The 26603-nt window shown below is 47.7% G+C and overlaps 1 protein-coding gene across 2 annotated transcripts in view; it reads right to left on the bottom strand.

The window, feature by feature from the left end:
* The window catches only part of MAP1S (microtubule associated protein 1S), a 158271-nt gene that overhangs the window by 19922 nt on the left and 111746 nt on the right, over positions 1-26603 (bottom strand). For both annotated transcript variants that reach the window (XM_063914428.1, XM_063914427.1), the window contains exon 6: positions 24720-24961. In XM_063914428.1, coding sequence (XP_063770498.1) covers positions 24720-24961 — 242 coding nt within the window. The remainder of the gene's footprint in view (positions 1-24719; positions 24962-26603) is intronic.

The raw sequence follows: 26603 nt of genomic DNA on the forward strand, positions 1-26603 counted from the left end.
GTCCAATGCAGTAACAGGTAAAAGAGACTGTTATATGTTAGTCACATAGAACCACATTCTCACGACAGGAGAAGGGACAGCTAATGCCATCCAAACCCAAAGAAGCTAAGTGCGTCAGAGTGGGCGCCCTGTGGAATCCAGTGTACCTCGCAGAAAGAAATTTAACTATGGTAAGTTTACCATAAATCTCCTTTTCGGCAGCGGGGTACACTGGTATGCCACAGGTAATAACATCGGGGATGTCCTAAAGCAATTCGTCATGGGAGGGGACGAACTGTAGCGGGTACAAGAACCCGGCGTCCAAAGGAAGCATCCTGGGAGGCGGAAGTATCAAAGGCATAGAACCTAATGAACGTGTTCACAGAGGACCACGTAGCCGCCTTGCACAATTGTTCAGCGGGCACGCCTCGGCGTGCCACCCAAGAAGGACCAACAGACCGGGTAGAATGGGCTTTGATAGCAGCAGGAACTAGGAGTCCAGCCTGCGCATAGGTTTGTGCAATCACCATTCTAATCCATCTGGCCAAGGTTTGCTTACTTGCAGGCCAGCCACGTTTGTGAACACCAAAAAGGTACAAAAAGGGTATGTGAGCCTGTACTACATCCAAAGACCGTTCTTTTGAGGACAAACTAGAAGAGATAAAGGCTGGAACCACAATCTCTTGGTTAAGATGAAAAGATGATACCACCTTAGGTAGATAACCAGGGCGAGATCGAAGAACTGCACGGTTATGGTGAAAAATCAGAAAGGGTGGACGACAGGACAAAGCACCTAAGTCCGACACCCTCCTAGCAGAGGTAAAAGCCAGCAGAAACACGACCTTAAGTGTAAGATATTTAAGGTCAACAGACCCAAGAGGCTCAAATGGAGACTCTTGTAAGGCATTCAAAACAACAGACAGATCCCATGGAGCCACCGGAGGGACATAGGGAGGCTAAATCCATAAAACACCCTGAGTAAAAGTATGAACGTCAGGGAGAGATGCAATTTTCCTCTGAAACCACACCGACATGGCAGAAATATGAACCTTGAGGGAGGCTAGACGAAGGCCTAAGTCCAGGCCTGTTGTAGAAAAGCCAAAAGTCTGGAAGTTTTGAAAGTATATGCATCATAATTCTTACCAGCACACCAGGTGAAGTAAGAATTCCAGACCCTATGATATATCCGAGCAGAAGCCGGTTTACGGGCTTTCAACATAGTTTGAATAACCATGATCCTTGATCCGAAGACAGGTACCTTGTGATTGTGTCGAGACGCCATCAGGTCTACATCTGGTAGGCCCCACTTGTCCACTAAGAGTTGAAAGACTTCCGGATGAAGACTCCACTCTCCGGCGTGAACGTCCTGACGACTGAGGAAATCCGCTTCCCAGTTGAATCAACACAGCTGATATTGCTGGCAGATGGCGTTCCGCCCAACGGAGGATCTTTGATACTTCCAGCATTGCTATGCGGCTTCGAGTGCCGCCTTGATGATTTATGTACGTCACCGTGGTGGCGTTGTCTGACTGTACTTGAACAGGCCTGTTCTGTAATAGAGGTAGGGCTACTGTCAACGCATTGAACACTGCCCGCAATTATCTACTTTATTTATTACCAGTTATTTATATAGCGCACACATATTCCGCAGTGCTTTACAGAGAATACTTGGCTATTCACATCAGTCCCTGCCCCAGTGGAGCTGACAATCTATTCCCTACCACATGTACACATACACACATTCATGCTAGGGTTAATTTTGTTGGGATCCAATAAACCTACTAGTATAAAACTTTGCAAACGTGTTTCGACCCAGACAAAGTTGCTGCTTGGCAAAGTTGTAACGCCGAGCCGTCCAGAAAGACCACACCTTACGAGTAGAGTGGGCCTTAACAGACGTAGGACACGGCAATCCTGCCGTAGAATACGCATGCTTGATAGTGAACCTGATCTAGCGAGAGATCGTCTGCTTAGAAGCAGGACACCCCATTTTCTTGGGATCATACAGGACAAATAGCGAGTCCGATTTTCGGTGATGAGCAGTCCTCCTCACATAGATTTTTAGAGCCCTTACAACATCTAAGGACTTTGATGAAATTGAGGAGTCAGTCGCAACTGGCACCACAATAGGTTGGTTGATATGAAATGCCGACACAACCTCCGGAAGAAACTGCCGACATGTCCGAAGCTCAGCTCTATCTTCATGGAAGATCAAGTATGGGCTTCTACATGACAAAGCGCCCAACTCCGACACACGTCTAGCACAACCTAAGGCCAACAAACTGACAGCCTTCCACGTGAGAAACTTGACCTCAACCTCCTGTAGAAACTCAAAACCAGTCCGACTGGGGGAATTGCAACACCACGTTAAGACCCCAGGGCACCATAGGCAGTACAAAAGGAGGCTGGATGTGCAGAACTCCCTTCAAAAAAGTCTGAACCTCAGGGACGGAAGCCAACTGTTTCTGGAAGAAAATGGATAGGCCTGAAATTTGGACTATTATGGATCCCAACCTCAGGCCCGTGGTTAGAAGGATCCAGTCCTGAATCCCAAACCTGTGGCCCTCCAGAAGGTGAGGTAGTTGCAACTAGCAGAGGAGTAAAATCCTGGCCTTTGGTGACAGATGTATCCTCCGGTGCATATGTAGATGGGATCCCGACCTCTTGTCCAGGAGATCCAGTTGGAAGGACAGAGCATGAAACTTCCCGTACTGTAGAGCCTCGTAAGAGGCCACCATCTTTTCCAGAAAGCGAAAGCACTGATGAACCAACACCCAGGCTGGCTTCAGGACATCCCGGACCATTGTTTGCATCACCAACGCTTTTTCTTCTGGAAGAAACACCCTCAGCACTTCCGTGTCGAGGATCATTCCCAGAAAGGACAACCTCCTGGTTGGTTTCAAATTTGATTTTGGAAGATTCAGGATCCGTGTTCACCGAGCAGGTGGGTCGTGAGAAGGATGGACTGTAACAGCTTCTCCTTGGACGATGCCTTTATTGCAGATCGTCCAGATATGGAATTATGTTCACACCCTGTCTGCGGAGGGTAACCATCATTTCCGCCATCACCTTGGTGAATACCCTCGGTGCTGTGTAGAGGCCAAATGGCAATACCTGGAACGGATAGTGACAGTCCAACAGTGTGAATCTGAGATAAGCATGATGCGGCGGCCAAATCGGAATGTGGAGGTACACATCCTTGATATCCAGGGATACCAGGAATTCCCCCTCCTCCAGACCTGATATCACCGCCCTTACAGACTCCATTTTGAATCTGAACTCCCTCAGAAAGGGATTAAGCGATTTTAGGTTCAGAATGGGCCTGACCGAACCATCCGGTTTCGGTACCACGAAAAGGGTCGAATAGTAACCTTTGTTTTGCATATGAGGTGGACCGGTACAATAACCTGTGCCTCCACCAACTTCTGGACGGCTGCCTGCAGGACAGCCCTGTCTTCCAGCAAAATTGGCAAGCCTGATTTGAAGAATTGGTGTGGAGGGAGATCTTGAAATTCCAGCCTGTAACCCTGGGACACGATATCTTGCACTCAGGGATCCAGGCCGGACAACACTCACACGTGACAGAAATGCCCAAGTCTCGCTCCCACCGGCCCCAGATCCGGGGCATGCAGTCTACAGTCATGTGGAGGCGTACCTGAAGCAGGTTTCTGTTCCTGGGAACCCACAGCAGCAGGTTTCTTGGATTTGGGCCAACCTCCCCTAAAGAAGGTGTTGGACAGTCTGGCCTTTCGTTACTTGGCAGCCCGAAAGGGCTGTGATGCAGGTTTAGAAAAGGGTATCTTCATAGCAGGTGCAGCTGAAGGAAGAAAAAGTGACTTACCCGCTGTAGCCGTGGAGATGCACGCATCTAACGCTTCCCCAAAAAGAGCCTGACCTCTGTAGGGTAGGTTCTCCACACTTTTCCTGAATTCTGCGTTGGCAGACCACTGTCGCAGCCACAGTCCTCGACAAGCTGAGACAGACATGGAAGAAATTTCATGGATTCTATCAGAAATCCTGACGAATCCTGAATGTTACGCAAAAACAATTCAACATCAGAATTATCCATAGTATCCAAATCTTCAAGTAATGTGGCTGACCACTTTACTATAGCTTTGGCAATCCAAGCACTGGCAATAGTGGGACGTAGGATTTCCCCTGAAGCCGTGTACATGGATTTGAGCGTATTATCAATTTTACGATCAGCCGGCTCTTTCAAGGCGGTGGATCCTGGAACAGGCAAAACCACCTTTTTTCAGAGTCTGGATACAGATGCGTCAACAATGGGCGGGTTTTCCCATTTTTTCCTATCCTCCACAGGGAAAGGAAACGCCACCTGGACCCTTTCAGGGATGTGGAATTTTTTCTCAGGGTTTTCCCAAGCTTTTTCAAAAATAGCATTTAATTCTTTTGACGCAGGGAAAATTAGCGAGGCTTTCTTATGTTCAGTGAAGTAAGCCTCCTCAACCTGCTCAGGTGTTGTATCAGCAATATTCAACAAATCCCTAATGGCCTCTGTCATCAACTGCACCCGTTTTGCAAGAGATGCTGCCCCCCCTCAACACATCCCCATCACCGTCATTACAGAATCTGTATCCGTGTCTTCTTGCATAATCTGGGCAAGAGCACGGGTTTTTGGGAATATACAGCAGGGGGGGGGGGCAGAGATAACAGAACTGGTCCAGACTGCCGTAGAGTTTAGTAAAACCTGAGCTGCATTGCCATTCTGTGCAATCCTAGTAGAAATCTGAGATATCATAGATTTGATAGAGGATAACCACTCAGGCTCCCTTGCTGGTACCTGTGCTAAAACAGTGCAATCCTGATTACATGGAATGGGATCATCCTGAGAAGACATATCCTCTGCAGCATATGACAGCGTCTCTGGACATAGCTGAATGGAGACCACAGACACTCCACACACACACGCGAGAGGGCAGATAGAGTATCACCCTCAAGATGGCAAGAGACACAGAGATTGGAGCCAACCCACACACAGCGCATTTTAGGTAAAGGGAGAGACTGTACACCTTAATAGGTTACACAGCCTGTATACAGCCTACCTCCCCTTCTACAAACCCCTGGTACCGTGTTAGATAGCTGGAGTTGTTCTGGAGTGACTTGCTCTTCACTGACAGCATTGTGCAGGCAGGAAAATGGCGCTGAACGCTGCTGGGTCCGCTCTGAGGAGAAGCTCCGCCCCCAAAATGGCGCTGTCTTCCTGCTCTTCAGAAGATTATACTGGGCTGAGGAATTATGCTGGCAGCGATCCAGGGACCCTGACAGGTTGGAAGGTCAGTGTAGGCGTTGGCTCAGTGCGCCCCCCACAGCGCCGCACTAAGTACTGCTGTGCCCCAGAGCGCTGCATACCCTGTTGCCACCATCTTCACACCGGCCCCCCGCTTGCTAGGGGGGTCGGTGACTCACTCGCCACCAATCTTCTGGCTTTGTAAGGGGGTGGCGGCATGCTGCTGGGGTGAGTGATCCCCTGTGGCGGGGAACGATCGATCCCCTCAGGAGCTCAGTGTTCTGTCAGCGGATATAGTGGCTCAGACCCCACAGGACGGACACCACTCCCTCCCCCTTAGTCCCACTAAGCAGGGAGGCTGTTGCCAGCAGCCTCCCTGTAAAATAATAAACTCTAAAAATAAACTTTTACTAAAGAAGCTCTGTAGAGCTCCACCGGGCACATTTTCTAAACTGAGTCTGGTAGGAGGGGCACAGAGGGAGGAGCCAGCTCACACTCTCAAACTCTTGAAGTGCCAATGGCTCCTGGTGGACCCGTCTATACCCCATGGTACTAATGTGGACCCCAGCATCCTCTAGGACGTAAGAGAAATATCTGATCCTGTCCTGTGGTTTCAGGACTTTTTCTGGAGACAAAAACAACCGTGGTTGTGCCCCCCAGTAGTGCCCCCAGGTGCACCATGCTCCGAGCCAGGACCAGCGAGGACTTTTTGCAGTTGATGAGCCACCCGTGGGCTTGTAGGAATTGGAGCATCAGTTCCAGATGACTGAGGAGAACCTCTTGGGAGTTCGCCAGGATCAGCAAGTCGTCCAGATACAGTAGGATCCCGATTCCCAGACGGCGGCGAAGAGCAGTCATCACGGCCATGACCTTGGTGAAGATCCGAGAGGCCGTGGCAAAACCAAAAGGCAGGGCCTGGAATTAATAATGTAGGTTGCCAATAGCAAACCACAGATATTGCTGATGCGACATGGCAATAGGTATGTGCAGGTAAGCATCCTGTATGTCCAGGGATACCATACAGTCTTCGGGTTCCATGGCCAGCACTATAGAGCGCAGAGTTTCCATACAGAATTTGGACAGTCTCACAAACTTGTTCAAGGATTTGAAGTTGAGTTTAGGCCAGAAAGACCCATTTAGCTTCGGAACTAGAAACAGGGTCGAATAGTAACACCCTGAGACAGAGGTACCGGCACGATCACTCCTGTATCCAGGAAGGATTGTACAACCAAGTGTAGAGCTTGTGCTTTACCGTTGTGCAACCCGTGAGAGCCCACTTCTCACACCCAGGCGTCCAAAGTGGTCATTAACCAGGCCTGGGCGAACTGCAGAAATCAGCCTCCCAACCTGGGGTCCGCAGGGGGAGGCACACCACGTTATGCAGCAGGCTTGTCTTGTTCGGAAGCAGGCTGATGGGTGGCCCATGATTGTTTAGAATTAAGCTTAGTGGCTTTGGAAGCACAAGCCGGTCGCGGATACGCCTGACCCTTTGCTTTTCATGGAGGTCGAAAGGAACGAAAGGTGGTACTAAACCTTCGGAATAGAAGGATTAGCATTTGGGAGACACGCAGTCTTGGCAGTAGCTAAGTCAGTTCCAATCTTGTTCAGACCCTCCCCAAATAGGATGTCTCCCTTAAAATAAGATTTTACTTACCGGTAAATCTATTTCTCGTAGTCCGTAGTGGATGCTGGGGACTCCATAAGGACCATGGGGATAGACGGGCTCCGCAGGAGACATGGGCACTTTAAGAAAGAATTTAGGTTCTGATGTGCACTGGCTCCTCCCTTTATGCCCCTCCTCCAGACCTCAGTTAGAGAAACTGTGCCCAGAAGAGCTGACAGTACAAGGAAAGGATTTTGGTAATCCAGGGCAAGATTCATACCAGCCACACCAATCACACCGTATAACAAGTGAAAACAACCAGTTAACAGTATGATAAACAACAGAGCATCATGTCAACCCTGATGCAACCATAACATAACCCTTATTGAAGCAATAACTATATACAAGTATTGCAGAAGAATTCCGCACTTGGGACGGGCGCCCAGCATCCACTACGGACTACGAGAAATAGATTTACCGGTAAGTAAAATCTTATTTTCTCTAACGTCCTAGTGCAGTGATGGGGAACCTTTGGCACGCCAGCTGTTGCTGAACTACACATCCCAGCATGCCCTGCTACAGTTTTAGTTTGGCCAAATAGTAGAACTGTAGAAGGGCATACTGGGAAGTGTAGTTCAACAACAACTGGAGTGCCAAAGGTTCCCCATCACTGTCCTAGTGGATGCTGGGGAATCCGTAAGGACCATGGGGATTATACCAAAGCTCCCAAACGGGCGGGAGAGTGCGGATGACTCTGCAGCACCGATTGAGCAAACACAAGGTCCTCCTCAGCCAGGGTATCAAACTTGTAGAACCTTGCAAAAGTGTTTGAACCTGACCAAGTAGCCGCTCGGCAAAGCTGTAATGCCGAGACCCCTCGGGCAGCCGCCCAAGAAGAGCCCACCTTCCTAGTGGAATGGGCCTTAACTGATTTTGGCAGCGGCAATCCAGCTGCAGAATGAGCCTGCTGAATCGTGTTACAGATCCAGCGAGCAATAGTTTGCTTCAAAGCAGGAGTACCAAGCTTGTTGGAAGCATACAGGATAAACAAAAACTGTTTTCCTGACCCTAGCCGTTCTGGCTACATAAACCTTCAAAGCCCTGACCACATCAAGTAACTCGGAATCCTCCAAGTCAGTAGTAGCCACAGGCACCACAATAGGTTGGTTTATATGAAAGGATGAAACCACTTTTGGCAGAAATTGTGGACGGGTAAGGAATTCTGCTCTATCCGCATGGAAAACCAGATAGGGGCTTTTATGTGACAAAGCTGCCAACTCTGACACACGCCTAGCCGAAGTCAAGGCTAATAGCACGACCACCTTCCACGCGAGATATTTCAACTCCACCGTTTTGAGTGGTTCAAACCAGTGGGATTTCAGGAAACTCAACACCACGTTGAGTTTAGGCCAGAGATCCCAAGGTGCCACTGGAGGCACAAAAGGGGGCTGAATATGCAACACTCCCTTTACAAATGTCTGAACTTCAGGTAGAGAAGCCAACTCTTTTTGAAAGAAAATGGATAGGGCCGAAATCTGGACCTTAATGGAACCCAATTTTAGGCCCAAAATCACTCCGGACTGTAGGAAGTGAAAGACACGGCCCAGCTGGAATTCCTCCGTAGGAGCATTCCTGGCCTCACACCAAGCAACATATTTTCGCCATATACGGTGATAATGTTGAGCTGTCACGTCCTTCCTAGCCTTTATCAGCGTAGGAATGACCTCATCCGGAATGCCTTTTTCTGCTAGGATCCGGCGATCAACCGCCATGCCGTCAAACGCAGCCGCGGTAAGTCTTGGAACAGACAAGGCCCCTGTTGCAACAAGTCCTGTCTTAGAGGAAGAGGCCACAGGTACTCTGTGAGCATTTCTTGCAGATCCGGATACCAAGTCCTTCTTGGCCAATCTGGAACAATGAGTATTGTTCTCACTCCTCTTTTTCTTATTATCCTCAGCACCTTGGGTATGAGAGGAAAAGGAGGAAATACATAGACCGACTGGAACACCCACGGTGTGACCAGGGCATCTACAGCTATCGCCTGAGGGTCTCTTGACCTGGCGCAATACCTCTGTAGCTTTTTGTTGAGGCGGGATGCCGACACGTCCACCTGTGGCAGTTCCCACCGACTTGTAATCTGTGCGAAGACTTCCTGATGAAGTCCCCACTCTCCCGGGTGGAGGTCGTGTCTACTGAGGAAGTCTGCTTCCCAGTTGTCCACTCCTGGGATGAACACTGCTGACAGTGCGCTTACGAGATTCTCCGCCCAGCGAAGAATTCTGGTGGCTTCCGCCATCGCCACTCTGCTCCTTGTGCCGCCTTGGCGGTTTACATGAGCCACTGCGGTGATGCTGTCTGACTGAATCAGAACCGGTTGGTCGCGAAGCAGGGTCTCCGCTTGACGTAGGGCGTTGTATATGGCCCTTAGTTCCAGGATGTTGATGTGAAGGCAAGTCTCTTGACTTGACCACAGACCTTGGAAATTTCTTCCCTGTGTGACTGCACCCCAACCTCGGAGGCTAGCGTCCGTGGTCACCAGGACCCAGTCCTGAATGCCGAATCTGCGGCCCTCGAGAAGGTGAGCGCTCTGCAGCCACCACAGGAGTGATACCCTGTCCCTGGGGGATAGGGTGATTAACCGATGCATCTGAAGATGTGATCCGGACCACTTGTCCAGTAAGTCCCATTGAAAAGTTCTCGCATGGAACCTGCCGAAGGGAATGGCCTCGTATGATGCCACCATCTTTCCCAGGACACGAGTGCAGTGATGCACTGACACATGTTTTGGTTTTAATAGGTTCCTGACCAGTGTCATGAGTTCCTGAGCTTTCTCCATCGGGAGATAAACCCTTTTCTGGCCTGTGTCTAGAATCATGCCCAGGAAAGGCAGACGAGTCGTAGGAACCAACTGCGACTTTGGAATATATAGAATCCAGCCGTGTTGCCGTAACACTTCCAGAGAAAGTGCTACGCTGATCAGCAACTGCTCTCTTGATCTCACTTTTATGAGGAGATCGTCCAAGTATGGGATAATTGTGACTCCTTGCTTCCGCAGGAGTACTATCATTTCCGCCATTACCTTGGTAAATATTCTCGGTGCCGTGGAGAGGACCAAACGGCAACGTCTGAAATTGGTAATGACAATCCTGTACCACAAATCTGAGGTACGCCTGATGAGGTGGATAAATGGGGACATGAATGTATGCATCCTTTATGTCCAGAGACACCATAAAATCCCCCCCTTCCAGGCTTGCGATGACCGCTCTCAGCGATTCCACCTTGAACTTGAACCTTTTCAGGTATATGTTCAGGGATTTTAAATTCAATATGGGTCTGACCGAACCATCCGGTTTTGGGACTACAAACATGGTCGAATAATAACACCTTCCTTGTTGAAGGAGGGGAACCTTGACCACCACCTGTTGAAGATACAATTTGTGAATTGCAGTTAACACTATTTCCCTCTCGTGGAGGGAAGCTGGCAGGGCCGATTTGAGGTATCGGTGCAGGGGCATCTTCTCGAATTCCAGCTTGAACCCACTTGTGGCTGAAATTTCGAAGACGTGCCCCCACCGGGCCTAGCTCCGCTTGTGGAGCCCCAGCGTCATGCGGTGGATTTTGTAGAGGCCGGGGAGGACTTCTGTTCCTGGGAACTAGCTGTATTGTGCAGCTTCTTTCCTCTGCCCCTGCCTCTGGCAAGAAAGGACGCACCTCGGACTTTCTTGTTTTCTGTGATCGAAAGGACTGCATTTGATAATACGGTGCTCTCTTAGGCTGTGAGGAAACATATGGCAAAAAAATAAGAATTTACTCACCGGTAATTCTATTTCTCGTAGTCCGTAGTGGATGCTGGGAACTCCGTTAGGACCATGGGGAATACACGGGCTCCGCAGGAGACTGGGCACTCTAAAAAGAAAGATTAGGTACTATCTGGTGTGCACTGGCTCCTCCCTCTATGCCCCTCCTCCAGACCTCAGTTAAGGAAACTGTGCCCAGAAGAGCTGACACAACAAGGAAAGGATTTGGAATCCAGGGTAAGACTCTTACCAGCCACACCAATCACACTGTACAACTTGTGATAACCATACCCAGTTAACAGTATGAACAACAACTGAGCCTCAGTAACAGACGGCTCATAACAATAACCCTTGAGTTAAGCAATAACTATATACATGTATTGCAGAGAGTCCGCACTTGGGACGGGCGCCCAGCATCCACTACGGACTACGAGAAATAGAATTACCGGTGAGTAAATTCTTATTTTCTCTGACGTCCTAGTGGATGCTGGGAACTCCGTAAGGACCATGGGGATTATACCAAAGCTCCCAAACGGGCGGGAGAGTGCGGATGACTCTGCAGCACCGAATGAGCAAAGGCAAGGTCCTCCTCAGCCAGGGTATCAAACTTGTAGAACTTAGCAAATGTGTTTGAACCCGACCAAGTAGCAGCTCGGCAAAGCTGTAAAGCCGAGACCCATCGGGCAGCCGCCCAAGAAGAGCCCACCTTCCTTGTGGAATGGGCTTTTACTGATTTAGGATGCGGTAACCCTGCCGTAGAATGAGCTTGCTGAATCGTGTTACAGATCCAGCACCCAATAGTTTGCTTTGAAGCCGGAGCACCCAGTTTGTTGGGTGCATGCAGGATAAACAGCGAGTCAGTTTTCCTGACTCCAGCAGTCCTGGCTACATAAATTTTCAAAGCCCTGACTACGTCCAGCAACTTGGAAGCCTCCAAGTCCCGAGTAGCCGCAGGCACCACAATAGGTTGGTTCAAATGAAACGCTGATACCACCTTTGGGAGAAATTGGGGACGAGTCCTCAATTCTTCCCTGTCCATATGGAAGATCAGATACGGGCTTTTACATGACAAAGCCGCCAATTCTGACACACGCCTAGCTGAAGCCAAGGCCAACAGCATGACCACCTTTCACGTGAGATACTTTAGCTCCACGGTCTTAAGTGGCTCAAACCAGTGTGATTTCAGGAAATCCAACACAACATTAAGATCCCAAGGTGCCACTGGAGGCACAAAAGGGGGCTGAATATGCAGCACTCCCTTAACAAACGTCTGAACTTCAGGCAGTGAAGCCAGTTCTTTTTTAAAAATAGATAGGGCCGAAATCTGGACCTTTATGGATCCTAATTTTAGGCCCATAGTCACTCCTGACTGAAGGAAGTGCAGGAATCGACCCAGCTGGAATTCCTCTGTAGGGGCCTTCCTGGCCTCACACCAAGCAACATATTTTCGCCATATACGGTGATAATGTTTTGCCGTCGCGTCTTTCCTAGCCTTTATCAGCGTAAGAATAACTTCATCCGGAATGTCCTTTTCCGCTAGGATCCGGCGATCAACCGCCATGCCGTCAAACGCAGCCGCGGTAAGTCTTGGAACAGACAGGGCCCCTGCTGTAACAGGTCCTGTCTGAGAGGCAGAGGCCATGGGTCCTCTGAGATCATTTCTTGTAGTTCTGGGTACCAAGTTCTTCTTGGCCAATCCGGAACAATGAGTATAGTTCTTACTCCTCTCTTTCTTACTATCCTCAGTACCTTGGGTATGAGAGGAAGAGGAGGGAACACCTAAACCGACTGGTACACCCACGGTGTCACTAGTGCGTCCACAGCTATCGCCTGAGGGTCCCGTGACCTGGCGCAATATTTTTTTAGCTTTTTGTTGAGGCGGGACGCCATCATGTCCACCTGTGGCAGTTCCCCACGATTTACAATCTGTGTGAAGACTTCTTGATGAAGTCCCCACTCTCCCGGGTGGAGGTCGTGCCTGCTGAGGAAGTCTGCTTCCCAGTTGTCCACTCCCGGAATGAACACTGCTGACAGTGCTAGCACGTGATTCTCCGCCCATCGAAGAATCCTTGTGGCTTCTGCCATCGCCATCCTGCTTCTTGTGCCGCCCTGGCGGTTTACATGGGCGACCGCCGTGATGTTGTCTGACTGAATCAGCACTGGTTAGTTTTGAAGCAGGGGCTCTGCTTGACTCAGGGCGTTGTAAATGGCCCTTAGTTCCAGTATACTTATGTGTAGTGAAGTCTCCTGACTTGACCACTGTCCTTGGAAGTTCCTTCCCTGAGTGACTGCCCCCCATCCTCGTAGGCTTGCATCCGTGGTCACCAGGACCCAGTCCTGTATGCCGAATCTGCGGCCCTCGAGAAGATGAGCACTCTGCAGCCACCACAGCAGAGACACCCTGGCCCTTGGGGACAGGGTGATCAACCGATGCATCTGAAGATGCGATCCGGACCATTTGTCTAACAGATCCCACTGAAAGATCCTTGCATGGAACCTGCCGAAGGGAATTGCTTCGTAAGAAGCCACCATCTTTCCCAGGACTCGCGTGCAGGGATGCACCGACACCTGTTTTGGTCTCAGGAGGTCCCTGACCAGAGATGACAATTCCTGGGCCTTCTCCACCGGGAGAAACACCTTCTTCTGTTCTGTGTCCAGAATCATGCACAGGAAAAGCTCAGAATCCAGCCGTGCTGTTGCAACACTTCCCGAGAGAGTGCTACGCTGACCAACAACTGCTCTCTGGACCTCGCCTTTATAAGGAGATCGTCCAAGTACGGGATAATTATAACTCCCTTCTTCCGAAGGAGTATCATCATTTCGGCCATTACCTTGGTAAACACTCTCGGTGCCGTGGACAGACCAAATGGCAACGTCTGGAATTGGTAATGACAATCCTGTACCACAAACCTGAGGTACTCCTGGTGAGGTGGGTAAATGGGGACATGCAAGTAAGCATCCTTGATGTCCAGCGACACCATAAAATCCCCCTCTTCCAAGCTTGCAATAACCGCCCTGAGCGATTCCATTTTGAACTTGAACTTCCTTATATAAGTGTTCAAGGATTTTAAATTCAGAATGGGTCTCACCGAACCGTCTGGTTTCGGTACCACAAACATTGTGGAATAGTAACCCCGTCCCTGTTGAAGGAGGGGAACCTTGATTATCACCTGCTGGAGGTACAGCTTGTGAATTGCCGCCAGTACTACTTCCCTTTCCCTGGGAGCAGCTGGCAAGGCTGATTTGAGGTAACGGCGAGGGGGAGTAGCCTCAAACTCCAGCTTGTATCCCTGAGATACAATTTGTACAGCCCAGAGATCCACTTGTGAGCGAACCCACTGGTTGCTGAAGTTTCGGAGACGCGCCCCCACCGCACCCGGCTCCGCCTGTGGAGCCCCAGCGTCATGCGGTGGACTTACTGGAAGCGGGGGAGGACTTTTATTCCTGGGAACTGGCTGCCTGGTGCAGCTTCTTTCCTCTACCCCTGCCTCTGGGCAGAAAAGATGCGCCTCTGATCCGCTTGCCTTTCTGAGGCCGAAAGGACTGTACATGATAATACGGTGCTTTCTTAGGCTGTGAGGGAACCGGAGGTAAAAAAGTTGACTTCCCAGCTGTTGCCGTGGATACAAGGTCCGAGAGACCGTCCCCAAACAATTCCTCACCCTTATAAGCCAAAACCTCCATGTGTTTTTTAGAATCAGCATCACCTGTCCACTGCCGAGTCCATAATACTCTCCTGGCAGAAATGGACATTGCATTAATTCTAGATGCCAGCAGGCAAATGTCCCTCTGTGCATCCCGCATATATAAGACGACGTCTTTTATATGTTCTATGGTTAGCAAAATAGTATCCCTGTCGAGGGAATCAATGTTGTCTGACAGGGTATCAGACCATGCTGCTGCAGCACTACACATCCATGCTGAAGCAATAGCAGGTCTCAGTATAGTACCCGAGTGTGTATACACAGACTTCAGGATAGCTTCATGCTTTCTATCCGCAGGTTCCTTTAGGGCGGCCGTATCCTGAGACGGCAGTGCCACCTTTTTTGATAAGCGTGTGAGCGCCTTGTCCACCCTAGGGGATGTTTCCCAACATAACCTGTCCGTTGGCGGGAAAGGGTACGCCATCAGTAACCTCTTAGAAATCACTAGTTTCTTATCGGGGGAACTCCATGCTTCTTCACACAATTCATTTAATTCATCAGATGGGGGAAAAGTCACTGGCTGCTTTTTCTCCCCAAACATAATACCCCTCTTGGTAGTAACCGGGTTAACATCAGAAATGTGCAATACATTTTTCATTGCAGTAATCATGCATCGGATGGCTTTTGTAGACTGTACATTTGTCTCATCCACATCTGTGTCTACCATCTGAGCTAGCGGGCGTTTATGAGCCCCTGATGGCCTCTGAGACGCCTGGGCAGGCGCGGGCTGAGATCCCGGCTGTCCCAAGGCTGCTGCGTCATCGAACCTTTTATGTAAGAAGTTGACACTGTCTGTTAAGACCTTCCACATATCCATCCAATCCGATGTCGGCCCCGCCGCCCCCCCCCCCCCCCCCCCCCTCCCCCCAGCGCCCTGCACCCTACAGTGACCGGAGTGTGTGGTGTGCTGTGGGAGCAATGGCGCACAGCTGCAGTGCTGTGCGCTACCTTAATAAAGACCGGATTCTTCTGCCGCCGATTTCATCTCCTTCTTCTGGCTCTGCAAGGGGGACGGCGGCGCGGCTCCGGGAACGGACGATCGAGGTCAGGCCCTGTGTTCGAACCCTCTGGAGCTAATGGTGTCCAGTAGCCTAAGAAGCACAAGCTAGCTGCACGCAGGTAGGTTTGCTTCTCTCCCCTCAGTCCCACGTAGCAGTGAGTCTGTTGCCAGCAGATCTCACTGAAAATAAAAAACCTAACAAATACTTTCTTTCTAGCAAGCTCAGGAGAGCCCACTAGGAGCACCTAGCTCAGGCCGGGCACAGATTCTAACTGAGGCCTGGAGGAGGGGCATAGAGGGAGGAGCCAGTGCACACCAGATAGTACCTAATCTTTCTTTTAGAGTGCCCAGTCTCCTGCGGAGCCCGTCTATTCCCCATGGTCCTTACGGAGTTCCCAGCATCCACTAGGAAGTCAGAGAAATTTGACTTTCCAGCAGTAGCTGTGGAGACCAGGTCCGAGAGACCCTCCCAAAACAATTCCTCACCCTTGTAAGGTAAAACCTCCATATGCCTTTTTGAGTCGGCATCACTTGTCCATTGCCGAGTCCACAGGACCCTTCTGGCAGAAATCGACATAGCATTTATTCTAGAACCCAGTAGACTAATGTCTCTTTGAGCATCTCTCATATATAGGACAGCATCTTTAATATGCCCCTGGGTCAATAATATAGTATCCTTGTCTAAGGTATCAAGTTCCTCAGACAGGGTGTCCGTCCACACTGCTACAGCACTACACACCCAGGCCGACGCGATCGCCAGCCTCAGTAAGGTACCTGAATGTGTATAAATGGACTTCAGGGTACCCTCCTGTTTTCTATCCGCAGCATCTTTGAGGGTAGCCGTATCCTGTGACGGCAGGGCTACCTTCTTGGATAAGCGTGTTAAAGCTTTGTCCACCCTAGGGGAGGATTCCCAGCGTAACCTGACCGTTGGCGGGAAAGGATACGCCATAAGAATCCTTTTGGAAATCTGCAGTTTTTTATCTGGAGATTCCCAAGCCTTTTCACATAACTCATTTAGCTCGTGTGAGGGGGGAAAGGTTACCTGTGGCTTCTTTTCCCCATACATATGTACCCTCCTGTCAGGGACTGGGGTTTCCTCTGTGATGTGCAACACATCCTTAATTGCTATAATCATATAACGGATGGATTTAGCCAATTTTGCATCATGTAACCGACACTGGAGTCAGAATCCATGTCGGTATCCATGTCAACAATTTGGGATAGTGGGCGCTTCTGAGACCCTGTCGGCCTCTGCGACATAGGATCAGGCATGGGTTGGGACCCTGACTGTCCTGAGGCTTCAGCTTTTTCTAACCTTTTATGTAAGGAATTAGCATTATCATTTAAAACCTTCCACATATCCATCCAATCAGGTGTCGGCGGAGACACCACATTCATTTGCTCCCGCTCTGCTTCCACATAGCCTTCCTCATCAGACATGTCGACACAAGCGTACCGACACCACACACACAGGGAATGCCCTTTTTGAAGACAGTTCCCCCACAAGGCCCTTTGGAGAGACAGAGAGAGACTATGCCAGCACACACCCCAGCGCTATAACCCAGGAATAACACAGTAACTTAATGTTAACCCAGTAGCTGCTGTTTATATTGTGTTTTTGCGCCTAATTTATGTGCCTCCCCCTCTCTTTTTATCCTCTTCTACCGTGAATCTGCAGGGGAGAGCCTGGGGAGCTTCCTCTCAGCGGAGCTGTGGAGAAAAAATGGCGCTGGTGAGTGCTGAGGAAGAAGCCCCGCCCCCTCGACGGCGGGCTTCTGTCCAGCTTAAATATGCATTTTCTTGGCGGGGGCTCATACATATATACAGTGCCCAACTGTATATATGTTTACTTTTGCCAAAAAGAGGTTCCAAATGCTGCCCAGGGCGCCCCCCCCCCCCCTGCGCCCTGCCCCCTTACAGTGACCGGAGTATGTGAGGTGTGTGGGAGCAATGGCAGTGAAGAGCGGAGTCTTCTGCCGCCGATTTGTAGTCTTCTTGCTTCTCATGTCTTCCGGCTCTGCGAGGGGGACAGCAGCGCGGCTCTGGGATTGGACGGCGAGGGTGAGATCCTGCGTACGATCCCTCTGGAGCTAATGGTGTCCAGTAGCCTAAGAAGCAGGACCTAGCTTCAGAGAGTAGGGCTGCTTCTCTCCCCTCTGTCCCACGATGCATGGAGTCTGTTGCCAGCAGAGCTCCCTGAAAATAAAAAACCTAACAAAATACTTTCTCTCAGCGAACTCAGGAGAGCTCACTGAAAAGCACCCAGCTCGTCTAGGCACAGTATCAAACTGAGGTCTGGAGGAGGGGCATAGAGGGAGGAGCCAATGCACACCAGAACCTAAATTCTTTCTTAAAGTGCCCATGTCTCCTGCGGAGCCCGTCTATCCCCATGGTCCTTACGGAGTCCCCAGCATCCACTAGGACGTTAGAGAAAAGGAAGCACCTCCAAAGATCTTTTTGGAGTCCAGGTCCACATTCCAGGACCTCAACCACATAATTCGACGTGCCAGGATGGACGTGGTAGATGCCTCAGCTGCCATTACACCTGCATCAGAGGCCACCTCATAAATATAGTGGGAGGCTGTGGTAATACAAGACAGATATTGTCTGGCAGTGTCAGACAAATCCTGAGGCAGCTCATCCTCAATTGCCTGAACCCATGCTTCAATGCCTTTCGCAGCCCAGGAGGCTGCCATAGTGGGTCTATGTACAGCGCCAGTAAGGGAGTAAAGAGACTTCAGGCATACCTCCACATGCTTATACTTCGGTTACTTCAGTGAGGTGACAGTGGTGACAGGCAGAGCAGTAGACACCACAAAACAGGCGACATGAGAGTCCACCGGTGGTGGAGTTTCCCACTTGTTACTCAACTATGCAGGGATAGGATAATGAGCTAGCATCTTTTTAGACAGGGAAAATTTATTTCATGGCGACGACCAGGATTCCTGACGTATGTCAATTAAGTGGTCAGAATGTGACAAGACTACCTTAGCAACCTTCTGATGTTTGAACTTATCAGATTTCTTAGACGCAGTAGTAAGAAAAGAGGCGCGTGGGGTAGTCTTTTGTCTAACCAAGGATTGATTTAAGTGTTGCAATTGGGTTGACAGAGTATCCATCCAGGGCGGATTAACTACAGGTACGATGTGTGGCTGCAATGGCACAGGAGGTCCCACAGGTCCAAAGTGTACTCAGCATACTTGAGAACGCTGCCCAAGGTGGGTCCTGACTGGCCACAGGTACTGCAGGTAGACTGGGTGTATGGCACTTAGCGCTTGAACCAGCAGCTAAAACTTACCCCTCAGGTAAATCCATGGTGCCAGTACTGCAGGATACAGAAGCGTCTGCAGATTTCCTGCCCGGTGTTGCAGACATTATAGGTTATGTAGCCGTAGGGCGTAAAAGTACAATATAGCCAGACAAACACAATACCTGCAAAAAAAAAACCTATCTTGTGCGACAGTAAATACAGGACACAAAACAGAGGATTTAAGCAATACGAGGTGACAGAGAAAAAACACCAAATTGTATATTCTTTGTTACACGTGTGTGTGTGTGTGTGTGTGTGTGTGTGTATGTGTGTATGTATATATATATATATATATATATATATATATAACACAATAGCAATGAGAGCGGTACTGGGAGTCGTGATGAACGAAGTGAATAATCAAGTGCTTTTAATGGATCTACGTTTCGGGGACGCAGCCCCTTCGTCAGGATATATTAAATAGCAATGTACAGTGTTTAAATACATGTGCAAACAGAGGTTACTCACCACCTCCAGCCGTCACGCCGCCCAGGTGCCGGATCTGACGTCACTCCCCTCACAGGAAGTGACGCGTCACCGGTCCGTCTAGCCGGCGTTCTCGGGCTGTGGGATACACGTAACCATGACAACGTAAACATCTAGCGTGATAACTCAAAAAAACTCAAAAATACAGTGCAAATCATTCAAACCACATTGTCATTGTTACATGAGTGCAATCGATTTATGTCAAAACCATAATAATGGTGCTCATTGATGTACCAGTCCCTTATCCTATTAAGACCATGTTGAACTGCTGTATGCTATATACATTAATAAGATGAACATCATCTAAATAACACAAAATATGAGTGACATCTAACAAAACATACAAAGGCTAGGGGACAACTCCTAATCTCCTTTTACCTATACACAAGAACTCAGGTGACTACTAACACCTGCTTTACCTTTTAACAAAGATATTGATACTTATAATCATATCTTTATGTGACCTGTATAAATTTAACCATATACATCCACACGGGTCTACAAGGGCCGAGATAGGGATAAAGGTGACTCTAGATCTGCTTACAAAAAACATTTCAGACTCAGCATCTCGTTTAAACCCTTAGGGTGTACTGTATTGAGAGTGGAAATCCACTTTGCCTCAATCTGTAGCAGTTTTTTAGATCGATCCCCACCCCTTAACGACGGTGGGACTTGATCAATGATCTTATAACGCAGGGTGGCCATGCCATGTTTGGCTACTACAAAGTGGCGAGCCACTGGTTGGTCACTGGTCCCCGCCTTATAGGCCTCCCGAATGGCATAACGATGTTGCGCCATTCTTGTTTTAAATGCACAATCGGTTTTACCGATATATGTTAACCCACAAGGACATGTCAACATATACACTACAAATTTTGAGTCACAAGATAGTGGGTATTTGATGCTATACCTCTTCCCTGTATGGGGATGCAGGAAAAAATCTCCTGGAGACAGATAACTGCACGTGGTACATCCACTGCACTTGAAGCAGCCATTTTTGCGTTTCAAGAAGTTTTTATCAGGTAGTTCTTTACCAAACTTAGATAAGTCCGTTTTCACCACGTAATCCCTGATGCTCCTTCCTTTAGAGTAGCTATTAAGGAGTCTAGAGTGATATACTTCTCCCAGCTCCTTATCTGTCGCCACTATCGGCCATATTGAATTGGTGCTAGTGGCTATTTGTTTACTGCTGGTACTAAATTGTGTGACCCAAGGTATCCTACCTCTAAGTTGTTTTTGGGTTTTAGGGGTCAGTAATTGCTGCCTTGTTCTCCCAAGGGCTTTATGCCCGCGGTGGGCACCCAGCAACATTCAGGAGGAGGTCTCAGCGCCCTCATTTCTCCAGCACCTCAGCTAGTGAAGCTGATGAGGCAACCCAGGACACCCCACAGAACAGAAGGGACATCCCTTTAGGGGTACGCACCCGGGCGATAATAGCCGGAAGAGAGGTGCCTTCACAAGGAGAGGGGGGCAAACAAAAAGGCAGGCGAGGAGCCAACACCGGAGCAAAACCACCGAAGGGGAGACGCAACTAATCTTCGATTTATCCTCGAGCCATATCTCTGAAATGGAATCCAGAGTATTAAGCAGAGGCCTTTCTTTCATTCCCACCAGGACGGCAGATCCATTTCAACAGAAAATTGACAACTACAAATTGACGAGAACGCTTAAACTTAAAGAACATTTTTCCAAACAGGATACACCTGGAACATCTACAGTGACGGACTTTCTACCACCTCAGGTGAGACGCTTGACAAGGTCCACATTTGAACCGTATACTACCAATAATTCCATCAAAACTTTCAGTAGAATGCTGGACGATGTTGATTTAAGTCCTAATACTAAGGTGTTTCCCAACCTCAGTAAAGACGAATTTGAAGCCTTAAAGAGTCTTAGTAAAAGAGAGGACATCATCATACGGCAGGCTGATAAGGGAGGGGGTATTGTGGTTCTTGATACGTTGAAGTACAAAAATGAATGTGAACGTCTGTTATCTGACAAATCCACTTATGCTATGTTATCTAGAGATCCAACCAATGTTTTTAAGAAGAAGTTGGAGGGTATGTTAAAACAAGCTGTGGATAATGGAATTATTTCAGTAGGTGTGAGTAAAGCACTGTGTGTAGACTGCCCGGTGGTTCCTGTATTTTATGTGATTCCTAAAATCCATAAAGATGCAGCGAATCCACCGGGTAGGCCTATAATCTCGGCCAGAGGGTCACTTTGTGAAGTAATTTCTGTTTTTTGTGACAGCTACCTACAACCGTGTATACAAAATACACCAACGCACCTTAAGGACACTACTGCTCTGTTGCGTCTACTTGAGAATATAGGGACATTACCCCAAGATGCTACACTAGCATCCATAGATGTGACTAGCCTGTACACCTGCATCCCTCATGGGGCTGGTGTACAGGTTGTTAGACATCTGATAACCAACAATCCACTCTACATTGGCCCAGACATTGAATTTTTCTTATCACTTTTGGAATTTACACTGGTACATAATTATTTCATGTACGATAAGAAGTTCTATGTTCAATGTACTGGCTGTGCCATGGGGTCGGCTGTGGCTCCGGCATTTGCCAATACATATATGTGGGAATTAGAAAGAGAGCTTTTCCTACAGGACACTAGTATTGCGTCACAAATATGCTTGTACCAACGCTATATAGATGACGTATTGATCTTTTGGGTAGGCCCAAAAAATAATTTGATTGGGTTAATTGATCAACATAACTCCTCATTAAGCCCCATTAAATTCACAGTTGAGATGGATGACACACAAATTAATTTCCTGGACGTATGTATCACAGTCACAGAAGGGAGAATAGGTACTAAGCTGTATACTAAAGCGACAGACAGAAACAACCTGTTAAGATTTGACAGCTTTCACCCAAAAGCAACTGTTCGGGGTTTACCATATTCCCAATTCCTAAGGGTATGCCGCATTACTAATGTAGCGGCAGATCGTGATAGACAGTTGGAATTAATGACCACCAAATTCAGAGAAAGGGGTTATCCCAGTGAACTCCTAGAACAGGCCAAGCATAAAGCCCTTGGGAGAACAAGGCAGCAATTACTGACCCCTAAAACCCAAAAACAACTTAGAGGTAGGATACCTTGGGTCACACAATTTAGTACCAGCAGTAAACAAATAGCCACTAGCACCAATTCAATATGGCCGATAGTGGCGACGGATAAGGAGCTGGGAGAAGTATATCACTCTAGACTCCTTAATAGCTACTCTAAAGGAAGGAGCATCAGGGATTACGTGGTGAAAACGGACTTATCTAAGTTTGGTAAAGAACTACCTGATAAAAACTTCTTGAAACGCAAAAATGGCTGCTTCAAGTGCAGTGGATGTACCACGTGCAGTTATCTGTCTCCAGGAGATTTTTTCCTGCATCCCCATACAGGGAAGAGGTATAGCATCAAATACCCACTATCTAGTGACTCAAAATTTGTAGTGTATATGTTGACATGTCCTTGTGGGTTAACATATATCGGTAAAACCGATTGTGCATTTAAAACAAGAATGGCGCAACATCGTTATGCCATTCGGGAGGCATATAAGGCGGGGACCAGTGACCAACCAGTGGCTCGCCACTTCGTAGTAGCCAAACATGGCATGGCCACCCTGCGTTATAAGATCATTGATCAAGTCCCACCGTCGTTAAGGGGTGGGGATCGATCTAAAAAACTGCTACAGATTGAGGCAAAGTGGATTTCCACTCTCAATACAGTACACCCTAAGGGTTTAAACGAGATGCTGAGTCTGAAATGTTTTTTGTAAGCAGATCTAGAGTCACCTTTATCCCTATCTCGGCCCTTGTAGACCCGTGTGGATGTATATGGTTAAATTTATACAGGTCACATAAAGATATGATTATAAGTATCAATATCTTTGTTAAAAGGTAAAGCAGGTGTTAGTAGTCACCTGAGTTCTTGTGTATAGGTAAAAGGAGATTAGGAGTTGTCCCCTAGCCTTTGTATGTTTTGTTAGATGTCACTCATATTTTGTGTTATTTAGATGATGTTCATCTTATTAATGTATATAGCATACAGCAGTTCAACATGGTCTTAATAGGATAAGGGACTGGTACATCAATGAGCACCATTATTATGGTTTTGACATAAATCGATTGCACTCATGTAACAATGACAATGTGGTTTGAATGATTTGCACTGTATTTTTGAGTTTTTTTGAGTTATCACGCTAGATGTTTACGTTGTCATGGTTACGTGTATCCCACAGCCCGAGAACGCCGGCTAGACGGACCGGTGACGCGTCACTTCCTGTGAGGGGAGTGACGTCAGATCCGGCACCTGGGCGGCGTGACGGCTGGAGGTGGTGAGTAACCTCTGTTTGCACATGTATTTAAACACTGTACATTGCTATTTAATATATCCTGACGAAGGGGCTGCGTCCCCGAAACGTAGATCCATTAAAAGCACTTGATTATTCACTTCGTTCATCACGACTCCCAGTGCCGCTCTCATTGCTATTGTTATAGAAGGGATTCTTCCAGGAGGTGAAGGCACGGGGCAAGGTTTTTTCAACGCTGGGGAGCGCATGGAGTGCCGGGTCACACTGCATGATATATATATATATATATATATATATATATATATATATATATACATACATACATACATACATACATATACATACACACACACACACACACACACACACACACATATACACATACATACATATACACATACATACATACATATATAAAGAAGAATCACTGAAGCCCGGCACTCCAAATTCCCCTATTGTAGATTGCTGAGGTGCCCTCCGGGTGATGAATAATCACAATGCAGGAATGGTATGGTAACGGCGGCACTCCCCAGACTCAGTAGGTGTCGGTTAAGACTGTCAATTTATTCAACATAAAAGCCGACATGTTTCGGGGATATAACCCGTCCTCAGGGCCAGACAAAAGTGAGACACACAGAACCAAACCAACATATACACCTAACTTAAATGAACATAAGTGAATAATCATACTCACCTGCTCAAACGGCGCATCCACACGCCAGTATGCCGCTTCTACTTCCGCGTCGCGTCCAATGACCTAAGGACGCGTGAAGCCGCACAGCCATCACCATGGGAACCGCTTCCTCCATGGGAATCACCATGGGAACCGCTTCCTCCATGGGAATCACCATGGGAACCGCTTCCTCCATGGACTTGGATATGTCTCTGCCTCTTAGATCAGGTTCTTTTTCATTGACTTATGCTGTTTTTATACATTTGTGTGTTTTTTATATATTTTTTATATGTTTATGTATAATGTGCTATTTGCACTGTTTGCTTATTTACAGATCCATGAGAGCCGTTGGTTGTTTAGCGGCCTAGGTTTCCATGGTGATGCCCTTGCTGCATGCAGCGCCCAAACGTCATCAGGCTGCGATACGGAAGCAGGCCCAGGGCCTGTTGGTGCCACGTATCAAGATCCAACTCTACACCCTTATGTTATTCCCCAACGTTATTCCCTGTGGAATAGCAGGGTACCCCGCTGCAGAAATATATGTATGCTTTCATTTCCACAACAGATATGTTTGAAACGGAATTACCTGCAATTCTTGTGCCCAATGACTTTTTCCAGCCAGCAAGGAATCCAGAATCTTACGGGTGAATTTTTCTTTCACGGGATCATCCCCACTAATAACATAAAATGAGGATCGCACCCGCCTAAAAAACTCTTCCTCTACTGTCTGGGCAGCAGGTCCGCCAGGCAGGTATGCAAGGTCCACATATACTGGCAAAGCAGGAGGCGAAGGGGAGCTAGACTGAGGGTTTCTGCTGGAAGGAGAAGCTAGAACACAAAAATAAGAAAACCATTGAAAGCAAAATAAGAATCACGGCTGTAAAAACACCAGACTGGCTATGGATTAAAGTTACCCTAAACTAAAAATTAATTAGAGTTTGTGTGTAGTGACACCTTATATTCAGCTTCTAATGATGGCAGTCGACTAAGCCAAAACAATAGGTAAAGCAACAGCTGCTTGTGTCTTTATGGTTACCCTTAGTAGGGGAACAGAGATCAACACAGGCACTCTGCCCGGCAATTTTCCCACATGCCTAGAGAACACCCGGAACATTGCAGAACCAGACACCCATTGCAAGAATGGCATCAGCACTCATCTCAAGCATCCATTCAGATCCTATATTCTTCCTGTAGACTTTAGCCTGGGGCATCTGCGCAAACGGCTCAAAATTGTAGTACACCCAAAAGCTAGTATTTCATACACATTTATAAATTCCAGTAAACCTAAAACCAAAAATGTACTTTATCTGGGAACATATACCACACACATTACACATCTGTATACCCTAAGGGGCAAAATGGTACAAATAAATAAACATCAGCATTTCTATAGATTGTAAGCTGGTGAGCACTGCCCTCTTATGTCCTTGTCTGTCTGGTATTACCCAGCCTTTTTTTTACTACCGTTTGTTCCCAACTGTAAATCACAAATGTGCTACATAACTGTAAATTTGTAATAAACACGCATCAGCCATATCATTAAATCTACTGACCAAAGAAGTTAATAACATTATCTCATTACAATGCCACCTGTCAATGGGTGAGCTATAGTAGGCTGCAAGTAAACAGTCACTTCATGACGTTGATGTGCTGGTAGCAGGGGGAAAAAAAAAAAAAAAGTATAAAATAAAAATAAAAATTACAAATGGACAAAACTTAAGGATCTGTGCATCTATGACCAGGGCCAAAATGTGATGGCTAGATGACTGGGTGATAGAAATGCATCAGACCACACATCCCATGCTGACCCTTGTACACTGCCGAAAGTGCATAAAATGGGCACATAAGCTTCAAAACTAGACCACGGAGCACTGGTAGAAGGTGGCTTACTCTGATAAATCACTTTTTTTTTTTTTTTTTTTTACACATCATGTGGATGGCACCAGGATGCACTATGGGAAGAAGGCAAGCCAACGGGGGCAGTGTACCTAAACACTGTTGCAGACCAAGTACACCGCTTTATGGCATCAGTATTCCCTGATGTCAGTGGTATCTTTCAGCAGGATAGCGCAACCTGCTACATTGCAGAAACACATGACAAAGAGTTCAGAGTGCTGACTTGGCTACAAATTCCCCAGATCTCAATCTGATAAAGCATCGGTGGGATGTGCTGGAAAGCCGAGCCAGAGAGGCCCCACTACACAACTTAAAAGGATCTGCTGGTAATGTCTTGGAGCCAGATACCACAAGGTACCTTCAGTGGTCTTGTGGAACGGATGCCTCAACCGGTCAGAGCTGTTTTGAAGGCACAAGAGGGATCTACACGAGATTAGGCAGTCTGTTTTAATGTTATGGCTGAGCGATGTATATCTGGTCAATTAGCCTAACGAAGGACACGATAGAAAGACAATAAAGATAAAATTGTAATATATTGGCAATCCAAAAAAAGCAATGAAAACAAATACAGTTT

This window comes from Pseudophryne corroboree, chromosome 1 (genome assembly GCF_028390025.1).
Source record: "Pseudophryne corroboree isolate aPseCor3 chromosome 1, aPseCor3.hap2, whole genome shotgun sequence".
In the NCBI taxonomy this organism is placed as follows: domain Eukaryota; kingdom Metazoa; phylum Chordata; class Amphibia; order Anura; family Myobatrachidae; genus Pseudophryne; species Pseudophryne corroboree.